The 18,931-nt window shown below is 45.9% G+C and overlaps 1 protein-coding gene across 4 annotated transcripts in view; it reads right to left on the bottom strand.

The window, feature by feature from the left end:
• The window catches only part of LOC116942790 (complement factor B-like), a 103,157-nt gene that overhangs the window by 20,925 nt on the left and 63,301 nt on the right, over positions 1–18,931 (bottom strand). For 3 of the 4 annotated variants that reach the window (XM_076067560.1, XM_076067559.1, XM_032955047.2), the window contains exons 12-14: positions 16,088–16,215; positions 14,588–14,702; positions 2,354–2,522 (exon numbers count right to left, since the gene is read on the bottom strand). In XM_076067560.1, coding sequence (XP_075923675.1) covers positions 2,354–2,522; positions 14,588–14,702; positions 16,088–16,215 — 412 coding nt within the window. The remainder of the gene's footprint in view (positions 1–2,353; positions 2,523–14,587; positions 14,703–16,087; positions 16,216–18,931) is intronic. The other variant, XM_076067561.1, reaches the window with a different exon arrangement.

The raw sequence follows: 18,931 nt of genomic DNA, 5'->3' as shown, positions 1-18,931 counted from the left end.
TCCCTGGTACTGTAAGGGTGTCATAATTCTGCATGTTTGGGTTACCAAAAATACTCTGCACCATTCAGAGCGCAGTAAAAGATAACATCTTTACCGTTGACCCAAAGATAAGTTTATTCCGCCTGAGATGCGAGAGACACCACTATTGTCCGATGTCCACAGCCGTTGAGGATACAGGTATCCACTTCCACATATTCTGCCGTTGTCGGACTTGTGCCAGAGCCCTGTCAGCTAGGTGTCATCAGGGTTTCTAACAGGCCTGCACAGCTACCATAGCGGCCCAGAGTTGAGACGCCAACATACTTCACCCTGTTAGCTGTCCACTAAACGCAAACTCATTGCCCAGGTTCCACAACATGGACTGGAGGATGGTGATGTTTAAACACTGAACCGGTACTCATTTAGGCCTGGGCCGACAGAAAGGAAGCCCAGGACCATCTCAGATATGTGTCACTGATGTTGGCCATGACCAGGAATCAAATTGGTTACAGGGTAAATAGTGCAGTGAGCTAAACATATGCTACCATTCCCCACACACATGGGCATACACATTCGCCATGAAGTGGTGGTAACATCACCATGGCATATGTGCAATGCTAGGTGCACTTTTGAGGCCACATGAAGTGTTAAAGGCTAGCCGGCAGGTCACGGAACAGACCTAGGTATCATGGGTTGACTGACCGAGATGACTGGCATATGCACTTACTGTTCTCCCCACTGTGCAAACTTGCTCTGTTTTATCCGCCCAGTGCTCTGCTCGTTGTTGTGAGCATTGTTCCTCCGCTCTCCGTTGTTGCTGGAGGGTGAATACCTTCAAACTGCCCAGTAGCGTCCTTCACAACTCTCTCCACAGAGTCCAATCTCGACACCATTGGTACCAGTCATCAGCAAGTCCAATCAACTCCATATCCTTCCGTAGCACATCAGTGCATTTCTTCTCTAGCCCATGCAGCATCCATTCAGCCCCATCCATCTGGCCAAACAGAAGCTGATTGGGCATGCGATGGTTGGGCATGCTACATGACCCATCCAACGCTGGCTCGTTTTCCAGAAGAACTCACTGATGGAACTCCATCTACAGAATTTGTGAGCTCCTTACACAATCCAGTCTGGCTGAATCCAGGATGGATTGTGGGCAGTCTCGCCTGAATGTTTCAAACTGGTGCAGATTTTCCATTAGAGGGCTGCACGTTTCATAGGCACAGAGAAGGGAGGGCATAACAGTGGCTGAGAAGACCTGCAGCTTCGTATAGAGTGATAGACCAGGTAGCTCACACGCAACATTACGCAGCTGATGAAAAGATGCCACTCGGCTGATTCGGAGTGAGACTTCGGCTGCCAAACCGGGGCTGGTCATAAGCACACTTCTCCACTCTCTCCACAACTGCCCCATTTCTCATGGGGAGGGGAGGGGAGCATTCTATGACACAAAATACTCATGCAGGTACTTTGTTTTTTGTGGGACTGATGGTAAGGCCCCAAATCTTAGTAGCATGCACACATGCAAACAAAGACAAAAAAACCCATATTGCCTTAACAGATTGTTGGGGAAAGTGCTGTTGGCGAGCACCTACGAAGGCCGGAATGCCATATGAGGGGGTGGGTCGCCAGCACCACACCCAGCGATGAGTACACACCACACCAAGTCCTCATTTGAGGCTGAATCGACCTAGGGGAGGCCCAGAACTCGTTCAGATAATCCTCACTGGTGTTGGCCATGAGCGCAGTGCCCTCACTGCTACACTACTGCACACATACACACATATACATATGCACATACACGCACAGAGACAGAGAGTGAGGTGTAGAGTTTGAGTCAGATCATTTGCCTTTTGAGTTTCGTTTGCTTCTTTACTTTTCTGTTATATTTGCTTCTGGTTGTTGACTGTGACACAATGTCCCGCACACCCTTGCATTCCCTCACGTGAAAAAAATGACCAGATTGTGCACCACTTGGTAAAGTTGGTGGGGATTTGGTGGCATTAGGGCAGAAATTAATTATTTAAACAACATCCATCCCGCAAATAACAGAAAAGCATCACTATTGAGGGCATGACATTAAGATAGTGCAGAGTGGATATGCTGACCCAGTCCATCACTATTGAGGGCATGACATTAAGATAGTGCAGAGTGGATATGCTGACCCAGTCCAACACATTCATTTTGTGAGTTTTAACCTGAATTCTGGTAAATTAGGGTGGGAAGTCCATCAAAACTTCAGAGCATCTTTGTTTTTCTCAGAATGGGGTCAGATGTAGCGGCCGCTTTGTCTCAGTGAGCCTTTATTGTGGCCTAAAAACATTATGTTATTTATTGTGTCTTGCCGCCAATGACATGTTATTGTTTTACTCACTGTTTTGTATCTCCAAATGTCAAATGATGATGAAGTTCCAAGATGGCTATATCATAATCATAAAACTCAGATCCTGGCAATTCTCGTTGCATAGCCCGTTCATTATATTTGTCATGTATCAACACTCGCTTCACACTTCTGTGTTCTCCACCAGATGGTAAATGGGAACCTAAAACAAATAAGGAAGATGTATTCACAATAATAATGTATTCATTACTCAATACCATTCAAACAGCAATTAAATTTTCTACACATGGACACAACCTATAACATACTTATAAAACCTTGCCAAAAACATTTATAGAATAAATAATAAGAAACAGTAGGTCTGATAAAGTCATGATGCATAAAGGTTTTCAATATAAATAGATAATGCGACTGAGTAAAATTTGCAGTGTTGAATAAAAGCCATAGAACATAGAATGTGAATGTCAATGAGCTCTCTTCATTACACAAAGGGCGCCTGTATAAAAATATTACTTTCAATGGAATCTCTCTAATTAGAGGACATATTTCAATACATATTGAATCTCAAGTTTCTCTCAAATGGTTAAAAAGCATGTCAAACACAAGATGGAGTGATATTAAATGCGCTATATTACCTCATTAACCCTATTCTGTTCCAAAACGTCTGGGTGAGACCCGTTCACCACTGAATTTCAGAACGTGCAAATGGTTACCGTTAATTTTAAAGGCATAGCGCCGTTGTTTTTAAATACACTCTACTCAACCCAGAGAACTGTAGCGACACAACGGCACTCTATGATAGCTGACGCCAAACTGTGCCACACGCCCTCCCACATGGCCTTTTGGGAGCCTCGGTATTTTTAAAGTTATTTTAACTCAATTTTTCTTCCAATGTCAGGAGGGATGATGTACACGTTCTAATGACGTACACGTATGGAACGGAATCGGAAGAAAACTGATTATGTACATGTACGTCATCGCAATGGCAAAGGGTTAAAATACATACATTCCATGACATTATAAATCTCAAGATGCTCTTGTCTAGTTTAAAGAAGATTAATCCAAAGAGATAATACATATTAAGAGTTTCTCACATCGTTATTGAGGGATAATTGAAGAGAAGCAACTAATTTTGTAAAAATCTATCAATATCTATTTTTTTATTCCATTGACTTTATTTATTGTCATGACATTTATGAGTGTTTCTATTGTGTACAGTGCCTTTCACAAAAGGATCAAGTAAAAGCGCTTAGCATAAAAAATGTAATAACAAAAACGATTCTAAAGAATTACATGAGAAAGAATAATAGCAATCAGTCAGCATAAAAAAATATTGAGAATGGGAAATACATGAGAAAACATACTTGTAATGAAAGTGAACACTGTACTGTATCGTAATTTTTTTTCCAATATTACTTTGAAAACAGCCCGAGAGGGAGCCTCTCTTACAGATCATGGCAGGTAATGCTAAAGTGTAGGGACTAATGCTCTCATGCCATAGCGTGGGGGCTAATGCTCTCATTTCAGTGGAGGGGCTAATTTTGCTATAACACGATGTGGGAATGAATACCCTTATACCACACTGTAGATGTTAATGCTTTGTAGTCGGTCCAACTGAGTCGCAGACATTTTTCCTTTTGGAGGCAACACTTTTATTTGTAACACTGTAACACCGTAACACAAAGGGGTAACTGCCTTTTTACCAGACTACAGCGAGGTACTGCTACAAAGGGCCGATCCCTCACTCGGGTCTCCGACCACGTGGTTGCCTCGTAAGACAGAGAGCTTCAGCTTGAGACGTAGAGCTTCCCGCTTGTAGATGTTGAGCTTCCAGCCTGTAGAATGCAGCGACCCCGGTCCCTTTCAAGGACCCACCTTATATTCCTCTCAGGTCGGGGCCACTCCGCCCTCAGCCCCGCCCGCCTTCCTGAACATTCTCATTCCCTCTCGATCCTTCTCAAGAGCTCTCTCCGGACACGTGATCACCGACCAGTCCCCCCACCTGGGGCCCCTTGTGTGGACATTCCGGATCACGTGTCTACGGGGTCAACGAGAGTGCCACGGCCCGGAGTAACCCTGCCCCTGGGCTGACATTCACCCCCTCCCCCTCAGGGAAGCCCCCACCACACACTGTGCATGGTGCCCGTACTATCCCAGTGCTCGCCAAGCTCCGCTAGGGCTGGAATTACACACAGCCACCCAAACGGTGCTATCCACAATGTAGGAACATGGAACTGCACGACCCTTCCGGGCTGGCATCATACAGTGACATCCCCGATGTCACTACATCGCCCCCCCCCCCCCCTTCGTAGCATCCAGCCGTCCCAGCTGTCAATTCCCCCCTCATCGAACAATAAGTGAAGTGCAACGAGCAAAAAAAAACACATTGTGCCTCAACAATAACAAGAATAACAATAAATACCCCAACCCACCTGTACAAAATTTACAGGGAGAAGGGAGGAAACCAACGAACCCATAATAACCACACCATCTTAACAACAATTCCAATGAATGGCATGAACCACGGGATCCCCCATAACCATCACACCCCCCACCTTCATCATGTAACAACGCACGCGAGCGCAATGGCAGCAAGGATCAACAATAACCGCCGCGACTCAGCGGGTTGCGACGAACAACCAACAGCGCGGGAGCATGTGCGCAAGGGGATCGTGTACGAGTCTTTGAGTGGGTCCGTGATGCCGGGCCACCCCGCCACAGGGGAGGCGGGCACGCACCACTAAGGGACCCGCAGGGAATGTGTCAATGTTCCGCCGGACCCGGCTCCTCACGAAGAGCAGCAGGCCAGGCCGGCGGGTCCACCCCCCTTGAAGCCCGCGAAACCGGCATGCGCAAACTTTCAGGGGATGCCAAGTGTACTGCGGCCAGGAATGGGACAGAATCGCCCCGCCTGAGAGCAACCACAGTCGCCACTCGCCGCGGGTCGCCGGACGCACTTGACACTCGACCCCAGCGATATGGAGATGAGATTAATTCGCGTGGCACAATGACCGGCTCAAGGCGAGAGGGGCGGACAGCACAGCAACTAACCACATCCCAGGATCGTCGCGTGCAAGGCTCCGCACTCGCATTCCTAACAACGCCCCCTACCGGAAGTGCCAGAGCCGCATGAGCCAACCCCGTACTTTCCTGAATGACCGTGTGTCCAACCCAGCATTTTGAACCTGGGTTCCTGGTCGTCGGACACCAACGTCCGAGCTATAGCTCGGTACCCCGCAGTACCCAAATCGAGCGGCTCCCTCAAACGGAGGGGAAAAGACGTTCGTGCGCCGGGCGGGATCTCCCCCGTTCGGCGCGCAGACATCTGCACCATAGCGTTAGCCGCACACAACCGGGTAGGGGAAGGCAAAAATGCCACACGGCGTCTGGATGGCAATTCCAAACAGCCGCGGTCAATGAAGATATCCAATGGCATCCTGCCAAGGAAATCGGTTCCAAGTAAACATGGAACAGTCAGGGATGTGGAAACAAAAATGCGTCTCGATAAGCTAACATCGGCAATGCGTACCCCAGCCGTGATCCGACTGATGATACCCAAAGAGCCGCCGTCAGCAGCGACACACGGCGCATCGACAAGGTCGAGAACCCGACACTTAGGGGGCAGAATGTAAAAAATCTGGACTGTAATGATAGTTGCCGATGCACCTGTGTCGATCAGCATACTTGTCTCCACTCCCTCGATAGACCCAAGCACCATAGACGAACCCTCGGTGGCAGCCACAACTCGATGGGCCATCTCCGACCACTGACCCGGTCGGAGCTGACGCACCTCGCAATTACATGTAGGACTTTCCCCTACCGACGCGCGATCGGGCCGCGACTCAAATTGCCTAGATGAGTGAAGTGAGGCCCGGGGTCGAGTGTGGAGTGTGTCCGGACTCGCCTCAGATCGTGGAGGAGAACAGGATGGCGGTAATGCCAGAAGACGCCGACGTGGGACACGGCAGCCTGAAGCAACGTGGCCTGACAGGCCACACTGGTAGCAGGTAACACGGCCGCCTCTGGAACGAAAAGACGACCTCGACTGCCCCCGCTTGTCCGTCCGCCGCGTGGCACCGTCACTCCGGTCACCACCCTTCTGAGTCGACGCGCCTTCCGTAAGGGGCCCCACAGCATGCGGTGGCCCCGGCTCCGTGCGGGACACAGCGCAAGTCGCCAGCACCCCGTCCCAATGCAAAAGTTGCTGGGCTCGGACGCACTTGGCGACTTTATGGCGCACGTCCGTCTACGGGCCAGAGGCCAGAGGCCCGTAGATGGACGCCAGTTGATCGAAGGCCTGCGTAAGGGTGGATCTTTCCAGCGGCGGGATGGCAAAAAACGCTGCACGGGCATCTTCATCAAGGACGATAGGTAGCGACCGCAGCTCCTCCTTCTCCAATCACCCCGCCAAGCCGGCGTTTGCGAGGAACCGCCACTTGAAAGCCACCCAATCGCCGTCGGGAGCAATGAAGCTTGGCAGGCTGCGCGCTCAACGCAGGTGGTAAAATGGCGGCCGATTGCGCGGGCTGCACCACCGAGTTTCCCGCCTGTCGTGAAATGGCGGCAGAGTCACCATTCATGATCAGTCTTGACGCTCCTTCCATCGCCGGCGAGACTGCAAGGCTCAACTGCGCCAAGAGCGAAGTCGCCGTGTGGAGGAGCTCCGCGAGACGCTCGTGCACCTCCCGGAGGGTCGCCACCACCGACGGCGAAGCATTGAGTCCCCGGACAGCACCAGGCTCCGCTGACAGCGTCTCCCCCGCATCTTCCTGCAAGCTGTATGAAGTCCTCATCCTCATCGTCTGACATGCAGGTACTCGGTCCGCAACGTGTAGACATACAGTAGTCTACAGCTTAGTTGAGTAACAAGCGTGTTGGCCACTTCTGACACCAGTTGTAGTGGGTCCAACTGAGTCGCAGACGTTGTTCCTTTTAGAGGCAACACTTTTATTTGTAACACCGTAACACCGTAACACAAAGGGGTAACTGCCCCTTTACCAGACTACAGCGAGTTACTGATACGAAGGGTCGATCCCTCACTCGGGTCTTCCAACCACGTGGTTGCCTCGTGGGATGGAGAGCCTCAGCTTGAGATGTAGAGCTTTCCGCTTGTAGATGTTGAGCTTCCAGCCTTTAGATTGCAGCGACCCCAGTCCCTCTCAGGGACCCTTATATCCCTCTCCGGTTGGGGCTACTCCGCCCTCAGCCCCACCAACCTTCCTGAACATTCTCGTTCCCTCTCGATCCTTCTCAAGAGCTCTCTCTGGACACGTGATCACCCAGCAGTCCCCCCACCTGGGCCCTCTGTGTAGACATCCCGGATCACGTGTCTACGGGGTCAACCAGAGTGCCACGGCCCGGGGCAACCCTGCCCCTGGGCTGACACTCACCCCCTCCCTCTTGGGGGAGCTCCCACCACACACTGTGTGTGGTGCCCGCACTATCTCAGTGCTGGCCAAGCCCCGCTAGGGCTGGTATTACACACAGTCACCCACACGGTGCTGTCCACGATGTAGGAACATTGAACGGCAAGACTCTTCCAGGCCGGCACCATACAGTGACATCCCCATGTCAGTACACGTTCATGCGACAGAGTGTAATAACAGTCTCGGGGCAAATACCCTCAGATATCTGAGCGACATTCCTGATACGTTGCTCAAAGGAAATTTTTACTTGATAATAGCACCTGTACTTGTCATCTCAGCCTTCCAGTGACAGGAGAAATCACACAGGGATATTTTTTATGTTTATTTACCTAGGAAAGCCTCACTCAGTCTCGATACTCCTTTTCAAGAGGGTGCCGTCAAGTTTTCACACTCGGGGGCAATGTTGCTGTCATGCCATTTGAGTAGTGCAATTTACAGGCATTGGGATATTTAATTGCATTGTTTTTTTTGCTATTGGAGCAAACCCATACAGTACAGGGGAAGAACATAAAAACTCCACGCAGAAAGGCGCCCGAGTCGGGAATCGTTCCCAAGCCCTTTTTGCTATGAGGTGTGTTACCACTACACCACCCTGCCGTGTTATTAAATTTATTTTGAGATCCCAAAAGCATAATCTCTGTTATATCAGAATTCTACATCAGGCCACAAACTCCTTCAACACCTATTATAAGCGGTGCTGCTCGTGGAGGTGTTTGGTGGTGCTGCTAGTGGTGATGCTAATGATAGGTGTGCTTGTATTAGTGGTTTTTAAGGTGACGGTGGTGGTTGTAATGAGTGATGGTGGTTAAGTAGATATGGTGATCGTAGGTGTGATGAGAGTGGCCGTGGTGATGATGATGGGGGTGCTGGTGGTAATGAGTGTTGTGAACGTGTAATCATTGCATTAGTGGTGGAGGTGGTGATTCGGCTTCCAGTGACAGCTAAACACACGGGGCTGACATGGGCAACCTGGTTGTCAAGAGACATAGCCACCGATTCAACCATGTGGCCATGGAAAGAGGGCTCTGAGGCATGTGGGTCCACAGGAAGACTCATGGCTACAGAGGTGATATGATGACTCAACTTCGAAGTCCTTTGTGGAGTGTACCAGCAGATAAAGTGACTCTGAGACTCCAATAATTCAGGCCCTTTCTCTGCCTGTGAGGGCCCTGGACAAGGGAACAAAAGCTACAGAGTAATATCATGGGGATAGGTGGTCCTTGGTAACCAATATATTCAATGTTGGATGATTCAACCTTAGCTCATATTATCTTATTTTATAGAGCACTTCATTTCAATGTGCTTTTCTTAAATTAAAAGTGGTAACAAAAATAGAGTGCTTTAGATGGCAGGGACGTGCAAGGATTGGGGAATGATTCACCATAACAGAGGGCATATAGGGTCAGGAAAAAGCAGGTGAGAGACGGGATGGAGTGGAAGGGTGAGAGGAGGGAAGAGGAAGAAAATGGGCAATGTAGAAGAGGTGAGCCTTCAAATAGGAATGAAAGGAGGTTAAGGAGGGGACTGCTTAATATACAGAGGAAGTTTATTCCAGTGTAGCAGTGCAAAGAGTGAGGATCAAAAACTAGATTGGGCACAGGGAGGAGGGACAGAGAGAGATGGAGAACATTGGGAATGAAGACGATGAGAGGGGACATGGAAGGAAATGAGAGGCAAAATGAGGTAGGTCAAGGCAATGGAGATATTTAAAGACAAACATCAGTTATTTGAAATGACAACGGTGTAGTAAACAGGAAGCCAGTGGAATGGAAGGATGAGAGGTGAAGTGTGAAAATTAAATGGGAGATTGAAAATAACCTGTGTGGAAGCATTTTTTATTTGTTGGAGGGGAGTGATAGCATAGGCAGGAAGACCAAGGAGAGGAAAATTACAGTAGTCCAAATGGGTAAAGATCAGAGCATGAACCAGGAGTTTGTCAGCAGAATGTGATATGAGGAGGTGGATATCCCTGGTATCGAATAAATGAAAGTGGCAAATTGCAAGCAGGAGTGGAGATGTGGGTGGAAAAGGTGAGGTAAGAGCCAAAGGTGACAGCAAGGTTGAGGACAGATTAAGCAGAAATGAGGGAGAGAACAGGGAAGGAGATGGTGGGGATGGGAGGGGGCGAGTGAGAGGCCAGAAATTAAATGATTGATGTTTTGGAAGGACCTCGAGAGAGAAGGTGAAGCACCATCCAGGTTTGGATGGCAGCCAGGCAGGAGGAGGAGATATGAGAGGAAAGGTCAGGAGTCAATGAAGGAACTGTGTTGGCCTCGATCTCTAAGCTGCTTTCGACACCATCGACCATGAGATACTCATCAGGCGGCTAAGGTCAAGGTTCAGTGTATCATACCTTACATGGTCGATCACAGTTCGTCAAGCTGGATGATAGTCATCGTATATGCCATGCCTAAATGACGTACCACAAGGGTCCGTCCATGAGCCCTCCCTATTTTCAACATACATCTCTCTGATCACTGATGTTATCTCATCGCATGACATCAAGTTCCATAAATATTCTGATGATACACAATTGTAAATCGCATTGAAGTCAAAGTTAGATATGGAGAGCCTCGTTAACCTCGAAGATTGCACGTGAGCGGTGCACGTGTGGTGTAGAGGAAACGAAATCCTTTCTAGATTTGAAGCTGTCGTGACTGCAAGGATCCATGCTCTTTGGTTCTATTCGGTAAAGTCACGTAGGTAAAAAATAAAACAACAAAAATCACGACGTTTCGGCCACAACACAAGCGGCCTTCATCAGGTGAAGGGACCAAACTGTCCAGCGGACAGCGTTGGAGTGAAGAAAGCCAAGCGCTGGTCGCCTCCTTTTAAGCTGTGAGGGGGTAAACAGTAAACGCCTTGACAAAGGAAATTAGCATAAAACGTACTACTGACAGAGCTTGGAATTAGCATAAGATGATAATACACCACCTTGGAAGTTTGGAGTGCCACTACTAGAATAAATATACTGTACCATTGAAAATTAGTTTAATGCTTGGTTCGATTTAGAACATCTTTCCAATGGTTACTTAATTTGAAACCATCTTCTCGGTTGAAATTGTGTCTGTGTTTGTAAATCTGAATTGCCTCGTGGACAAATCTCTGATGATAACCTGTCGGTTTGCAAAGGACCTTGGTATCGGAGAAAATTATATCGTGATCACCCACAGCGTTGTAACAATGATCAGCTACGGCAGAAGAATTCGTTCTGCCGTGTTTCAAATCTGATTTGTGCTCGCGAATTCAGTCAGAGACATGTCGTTTCGTCTCCCCGATATAGCAATCACCACAAGTGCAGCTCAATTTGTAAACCCCAGGGTACTGTAAGTCAGGAATGACATCCTTCACGGATGGGATCAGGTCACGGATTTTGTGTACTGTATTGAACCGGACCAGGATCTTGTGTTTGTTTAGAATTTTGGAGATCTTTTTAAGGCCAGTGAATTAAAACACGTACATCTGGCCCTAAAGAGAAACGAATACTCTGACCGTACCATCCGCCAAGCTGTTTCTCCCTCCATACAGAAACAACCACTTGATACTCCGGTCAAAACCATCACACTACCATATATAGCAGGCGTTACTAAAAAGATCTCCAAAATTCTAAACAAACACAAGATCCTGGTCCGGTTCAAGACAGTACACAAAATCCGTGACCTGATCCCATCCGTGAAGGATGTCATTACTGACTTACAGTACCCCGGGGTTTACAAATTGAGCTGCACTTGTGGTGATTGCTATATCGGGGAGACAAAACGACATGTCTCTGACCGAATTCGCGAGCACAAATCAGATTTTAAACACGGCAGAACAAATTCTTCTGCCGTAGCTGATCACTGTTACAACGCTGTGGGTGATCACGATATAATTTTCTCCGATACCAAGGTCCTTTGCAAACCAACAGGTTATCATCAGAGATTTGTCCACGAGGCAATTCAGATTTACAAACACAGACACAATTTCAACCGAGAAGATGGTTTCAAATTAAGCAACCATTGGTAAGATGTTCTAAATCGAACCAAACATTAAACTAATTTTCAATGGTACAGTATATTTATTCTAGTAGAGGCACTCCAAACTTCCAAGGTGGTGTATTATCATCTTATGCTAATTCCAAGCTCTGTCAGTAGTACGTTTTATGCTAATTTCATTTGTCAAGGCGTTTACTGTTTCCCCCTCACAGCTTAAAAGGAGGCGACCAGCGCTTGGCTTTCTTCACTCCAACGCTGTCCGCTGGACAGTTTGGTCCCTTCACCTGATGAAGGCCGCTTGTGTTGTGGCCGAAGCGTCGTGATTTTTGTTGTTTCATTTTTTACCTACGTGACTTTACCGAATAGAAACGAAATCCTGCTTAATCCAGAAAAATCATAGGTTCTGCTAGTTGGCTCAGGCAAGAACATTTGTGGATCAGGTGTATCAGTTGTAGACTCCAGGATTCAGTTTTCTACTCAACTAAAGAGCCTCAGCACCATACTTAACCAGAATGTCGTTTGATAACGATTTGCAAAATATATTCAGGTCCTGCAATTTTCATATCAGGTCTCTATGACACGTTCAGCCACTTTTGAGTCATGACATAGCCAATACGGCAACATGCTGCATAGAATCAACAAGACTCGATTAGTGCAACGCACTACTCTACGGGGCATCTGGCAAAAACATTCCCAAGATGAAGTGTGTACAAAATTCTCTGGCACATGTCGTGGATTTGGCTAACCATCAAACAAAGTTGGTCACTACATCGCACGCTTTTGCTTCTGCCACTAGATTGAAACCCCATTCCTTTAGAGCTGCTTTTTGTGTTAAGTTTGTTGTCCTTCACCTGCACCTCCGAGTAGCACGGTTGGCTCTGTACAGTACGAATGTAGTTCAACATACAAACAAGTATAGAGCAATGGGGGGAAAGTAGACAAGGGATGACCAAATGAGCTCAACCTTACAGTAAAAATGGTGGGAGAAGGCCAGAACGGAAAGAGAATTGCTAGGAGAGGAAAGAGTAGGGTCAATTCAATTACTCAATACTCTGGTAAATAACATAGGGTTACACAAAGATAAGCCTCAATTACCTGATCCTTGTCTAAACAACACCTTTTTATTATGGAGAGGTGGTTTCTACAAACAAAAATGAGCAGCAATGGTCTCTCCTTCGTCTCCTGCTATTGCAAATCTGTACATGGAAAATGTTGAAGCTAGAGCACTAACTTCAAGTACACTAAACCCCTCCAATTAGTTTATATATGTGGAAGACACTATGATTGTCTTGCCATATGGTAAAGATACACATTTCTAAATCATCTCAATTCGCAAAACCCATCCATCCAGTTTACCATGGAAGTAGAGATGGAGAAAACCCTACCATTCTTGGATATTCTGCTCGAACGTGGCCCAAATGGTAAAATAACATACAGCGTTTACCAAAAGAAAATCCACACTGATGCCTATTTAAATGGAGATTCACATCATCACCCCACACAGAAAGAAGCATTGCAATTAAACGGTTAAAATAATGCACAAATTAATCGAGCACTGAATGCCAAAACCAAATTAAATAGCACAAATTTTGAAATGTATAATGCAATTAAAAATACTGTAGATTGCAGGAGTAACTGATTAACTCGCTAGAGTTTTGGAAAATCGAAATCCGAGTGAGATTCGGCATGATACATAAAATACAAAAACTGGTATCTGGTACTAAAAAAATATTATCAAATCTATCAACAGAAGGTATGTACTGAATTAATTTATCCTTGTGTCCCATGCGCTGTTGGTCAGACGCGACAAATGATTAGCATAAGGCTAAAAGAACACCAACTACATTTTAAATACTCATAACATAACTATTGGCAGTTGCAGAACATGCTTGCCAACAAAGACATTCAATGTATTTTGATAACGTTGATATGTTGTGCAAAACTAATTATTACTGGCCAAGAATATATTGAAATTGAGATAAATAAAACATATTTACATTTTTATCCGTATTCTTTGGGTCTTTCGGTAAAGTCACGTAGATAGGTTCAAAGAAAATAACAAAAAAAACTACGTTTTGATCGCAACACAAGCAGTCATCATCTTTCCTGATGAAGACCGCTTGTGTTGCGATCGAAAAATCGTAGTTTTTTTATTTTGTTATTTTCTTTGAACGTATCTACGTGGCTTTACCGAAAGACCCAAAGAATATGAATTCCTGCAGTCACGAAAGCTTTAATTCAATATTTGTATCCGTTTTGACAGCTATAGGCTTAATGCTGATTGGAAGTGTATTATTAAGTAATACACCTTTCAATTGCATGCCTATTCAATGCATCATATATTCAACAACTGTGGTTAACCCATCTGGCATTATGTACTGCATATTTTCACATTAACATAATCCATTATAATTTATATGATTACAATAAACCCCACTCCGATCTTCACAGCTGATAGCATCACAGTGATGGCATCATCTTGCTCTATCTAGGACTGGAAGTAGGAAGACATCTTCACAATTCTGGTAAATTGCCTGATAAAGCTGGTTGTAATCGCCAGTGAAACATCGGACTTAATTGTAAATTTTGTGGATTTCCTCGCCATAACCACTATGTGCTGAAGTAATCGCTAATTGGCACGTTTTTCACATGACAAACCTTACTGATTGGCTGTCGGTGGTGGATGGGAAACGACACATTTCTATTTCTGCAATCTAACCCAAAAACCTTTATTATGAATATTGGTCGCGAAAGCCTACATGTTAAACAACACCTTCACCCCACACATTAAATAATACATCTCTAAGCAGCTTATCAAAATGAACTGTCAAGATATAAGTGCATTCAAAATGAAATATTCACATTACCTATGAAGACGCTCACTCGCCGAGAGATATCCCCATCAGGAGAAATCATTGAAAAACAGTGTGCTGCTGTCATTATCCAATGAGGTGAAATGATGGTTCCTCCACAAGAATGATGCTAAAAAAAGTATACATATATTAAGAATATAAAGGAGAGTGATGACAAGTTCGGAAGCACCGTAATATTAATATAAGTTAATCATATTGTTCGGTATTATTCATTTTCAGTAAATTATGTTCAAGATATCACACCTCAAGTGAGGCACATCACCCTTTGTGGTGTGGAAAAGGGAAAGCTTTTGGAATTGTGGAATAAATGTGGAAATGATATATTAAAAAAACACACACACTCATAGCAACATTATCTTTGAAACCGAATTAGTTCAGACGAGTTGAATGTTTACATAGAATGTAACAGATTATAAGAATTAGTCCCATCAGTTAGTCTCGCTTCTTTGATGACATCCACATTTATACCATATCGTCCAAAAGCTTTCCCATCTTCCGTGCGGCGAAGGGCCGAGTTGGCTTCAAGCGTTATACCTGAAAGCTCCACCTGGCAGATAGGGTCTATTTCCTGTGCTATGTGCATTGTTCTGCTAGAGATCTGCATAAAATCCCTGCCCTAAGTTTAATATTATGTCTATGAGTTATTCCATTTTTATCCCGAATGGCAGCCATTTGCAATTGCTAATAATAAACATCCTTGTTTCTGCTCTCATTGCTTGCTATGACATCATCAATCGTACTTGTAGGTGTGGGACCATTTTCCCAGTATCAAGATATTGCATGAAAAAAAGGTTAACCTTTTCTAGAATAAATACATACAGGTATTAAGATGTTCAAACACCAAATAGACAATACAAGGCATTATGTTTGCATACTTTACCATATGCTTGTGGCAAACGAACAATCTGCCTTGATCATATATGCAATCCTTGAAACTGATTGGCTTGCACCAGAAATAGTCTCTTATGGCAATGTATCATCAGTCCTGCATCAAAGACCGCCAAAACGTGAGCAGTACAAAGACAATGCAAAGACCATTGAATTGATAGCTATAACTGCTCAACCAGAGGTATCTTCTGCATTTTCCCACAAGTATGTGTGGTTAATGCGGACATGATTGGCGTCTGTTGGTGTTTTAACTTCCTAACACTGTATTTACGCGAGAAAAGGTAACGCTTTTTTATCAGTCAATAATCTTTGTTTTGTTGTACTTTCATATGTATTTTTTATTCCTCTCCTAATCAATCTACAGAGTTCTGTGTATTAAAAATTTATTTAGCCAGTCTCCTTTTCTAGCTCTCTTTTTCCTCCATAAGTCTTTTGTGGTTTCAGACAACTTGCTGTCTGTTTGCTTTCTGACATTTCCTCCAGTTTGAATGTACTATCAAGCTAGTTAATGCATTATATGAAGTGGTGACATCCATGTCATAATTCTGTTATATTTCACCATTATTATACTTATTTTCAGTGAAGGTCTTTGCACTGTCAACTTACCTCTCCTATTTGTATTCGAACATGCCAGGGCCATTCTGTAATATTTGTGGCCTTTCCATTAAAGATCCGAGATAACCTGAAGACTTCATGATATGTTGCAATACCACATTTGTAGTATAATGTTTTATCTGTAAAAAATACGTATATTAACACGTTGCATTTTAAAGACACTGCATGATTACATTTGAGTCTAAATGGAATGAGCACTTATTTTAGTGCACGCCAATATAATGTACACACTTATTTGTTACACCATTGTAACAAGTTTCAAGGCATAGCTCTGCATTTAATCAGTGCAGAGTATTTAGGAGTCACGAGTCCCACCACTACGTGTGCTTTCACATTACGCCACTGGATATTTACCAGCCAGCTGTGATAAGCGTATTATGGTGAACAAGACAAGAAGCCTGAGGCCGTGCAAACCATTGCGGGTGGGTACGTAGAACATGAGAACGTTTTTCCAACTTGGTGCAATGTTCATCCTCTGAAAAAAACTTTAGAGGGCAGAAATCATCATCTTGGGAGTCCAGGAGGCACAGTGACTCGGTGCTCGTGAAACTACCACAGGGAATGACACTGTCCTGTGGTCAGGGGCCCCAGACAGCGCTTCCCATCTTGCTGGAAGGCCATTGTCCTTGATCAGGCAGCCACACCAGCCCAAATAGAATGGCACCCAGTAATCGGAATCTTTATTTATACTGGAATAATAAGATGAGCTATGAAGATTTTTTTCACAGATATCCAGTAGAGGTGGGTCAGAAAGTTACAATACAAAAACCTAGAGGAATGCAGAGTATAGGAAAGTTAAGCAAGTCGCTAATTTGAAAAAAATATATCAGTACAAATTACAAAAGAACATCAATTCCTGCCGATTTCCCATCAACAAATGCAAGCTTGAGCAAGGCAGTAAAACAACAAAACAGTCCCAGACCACAGCAAGACAACACACAGTCCCTCAATAAAATTGCACATTAAAATTGAACTAGCTATATACAGGTGTAGTGACTATACTTGTCACTGTGTGGTGCCGGGATTTGTGAAGTCACGGCCGGTAATGTTGTCATTGCGGGCAGCCCGGGTTGCGGGCTGCAGTACCAACCCTAGCGGTGGTTGGGTGAGCGCGGGTTAGCGCGAAGGCACCGCGAGCAGTGTGCGGTGCCGGCTCCCAGTGAGGGAGCGAGAGCGAGCGTCAGCCAGCCAGAGTTACTCTGGGGCATGACACTCTGGCTGAGCTGTTGTCACTTGACTGGACGATTCTGGAGGGGGGGCACTTGTGGACGGGGGCCGAGGGGCGGTCACGTGGTCCCGGAGAGCCCTCGGGAACGTTTGAGAAGGGGCTCGAGGAGCCTAGAAGGTGGGCGGGGCTAAGGGCGGAGCCAGTCCCAGCCTGGGAGCATATAACGAGAGCTCCGTGAGGAGCTCGGGTTCTTCAAGTGTTGGTGTTCAAAGATCCACGTCGGGGAGAAGCCTCTAGCCACGTGGTCCGGGACCCAGCTTGTGGTCCGGACCGAGATAGCGAACCGTGTCTAGTTCTGCCGTAGCATGGTTAGATGGGCATTCAAGACCAGAGCGTAGGTTGTGTTATGTTCGTGCTGTTGTGTTGAATAAATAGTGTTGCTCCTAAGTTAACGTCTGCGACTCAGTTGGAATCACTGTGTAATGCCAGCTCTAGCGAGGCACGGCATGCAATGCATTGTCATCGCAGACTCCCCGTAAGTGGGTGCAGTACCAGCCCTAGACGGGCTTGGTGAGCGCTGGGATAGCGCAGTGGCACCACGCATGGCGTGCAGTGCTGACTCCTACAGGAGGGAGTGTTAGAGTGTCAGCCATGGGATGAGGTTACCCAAGGCCATGGCACTCTGGTTGACCATTGAAGGCACGTGACCAGTAAGATCCACACAAGGGCCCCAGGTGGGGGCTTGGAGGTGGTCAAGTGTCAGGGTGAGATCCTACGGGAAGGGTCGAGAAACGAAAAGAGATTTCTCGGTGGTCGTGGCCAAGAGCGGGACCAGCCACGAGATGTACGTGTTTTAATTCACTGGCCAGGTGGTGTTGGTCCGAAATGCAATGAGCCCTGTGGTATAACGTTTTGATGAGAGAATTATTTTGAGTCGGGTGGTGGTGGGAATCAGGTTTCAAGTAGGAATCTGTGTGGGTGGATTTCCTGTAGACAGAATGTCCCAATGAGCCATCAGGTCTCCTCTCAAACAGAACATCCAAGAACGGCAACTTGCCATCTTTCTCCACTTCCATGGTGAATTTGATGGCGGGATGTCTGGAATTGATGTGGTGTAGGAAGAGGTTCAAAGCTGGGAGGCCATGTGGCCAAATGACGAAAGTGTCGTCTACATATCTCTTCCACAGGGAAGGTCTGAGAGTGGAAGTCTGGATGGCGTCTGATTCAAATTTCTCCATGAAAACATTGGCTATCACTGGTGATAAGGGAGAACCCATGGGGGTACCCTCATTTTGTTTGTAGAAGGTGCCATTCCAAGTAAAGTAGGTATTGGTGAGGCAGTGTCTAACCAGCGCAGGTGTATCGGGGTCTAGTCCATGTTGTACCAAATTTTCAATTATTTCAATGGTATCAGGTACTGGGACCTTGGTGAACAGAGAGACCACATCGAAGCTGACAAGGATATCGTCGGGGGACAGTACAACGTCTTTGACCATAGAGACCAATTGGGCTGAGTTAAGTATTGCTGAGGAGGTCTTACCAGTGAAAGGTAGCAAGGTATCTAACAGAAAACGTGCTAGCTTATAGGTAGTGGAGTTGATCGTGGAAACGATGGGTCGTAGTGGGGTGCCTTCTTTATGAATCTTGGGGAGACCATAGAATCTAGG

This window comes from Petromyzon marinus, chromosome 16 (genome assembly GCF_048934315.1).
Source record: "Petromyzon marinus isolate PM22_M1 ecotype Great Lakes invasive population chromosome 16, UKy_Petmar_22M1.pri1.0, whole genome shotgun sequence".
Taxonomy (NCBI): Eukaryota; Metazoa; Chordata; class Hyperoartia; order Petromyzontiformes; family Petromyzontidae; genus Petromyzon; species Petromyzon marinus.
This window is presented reverse-complemented; position numbering and strand designations above follow the sequence as displayed.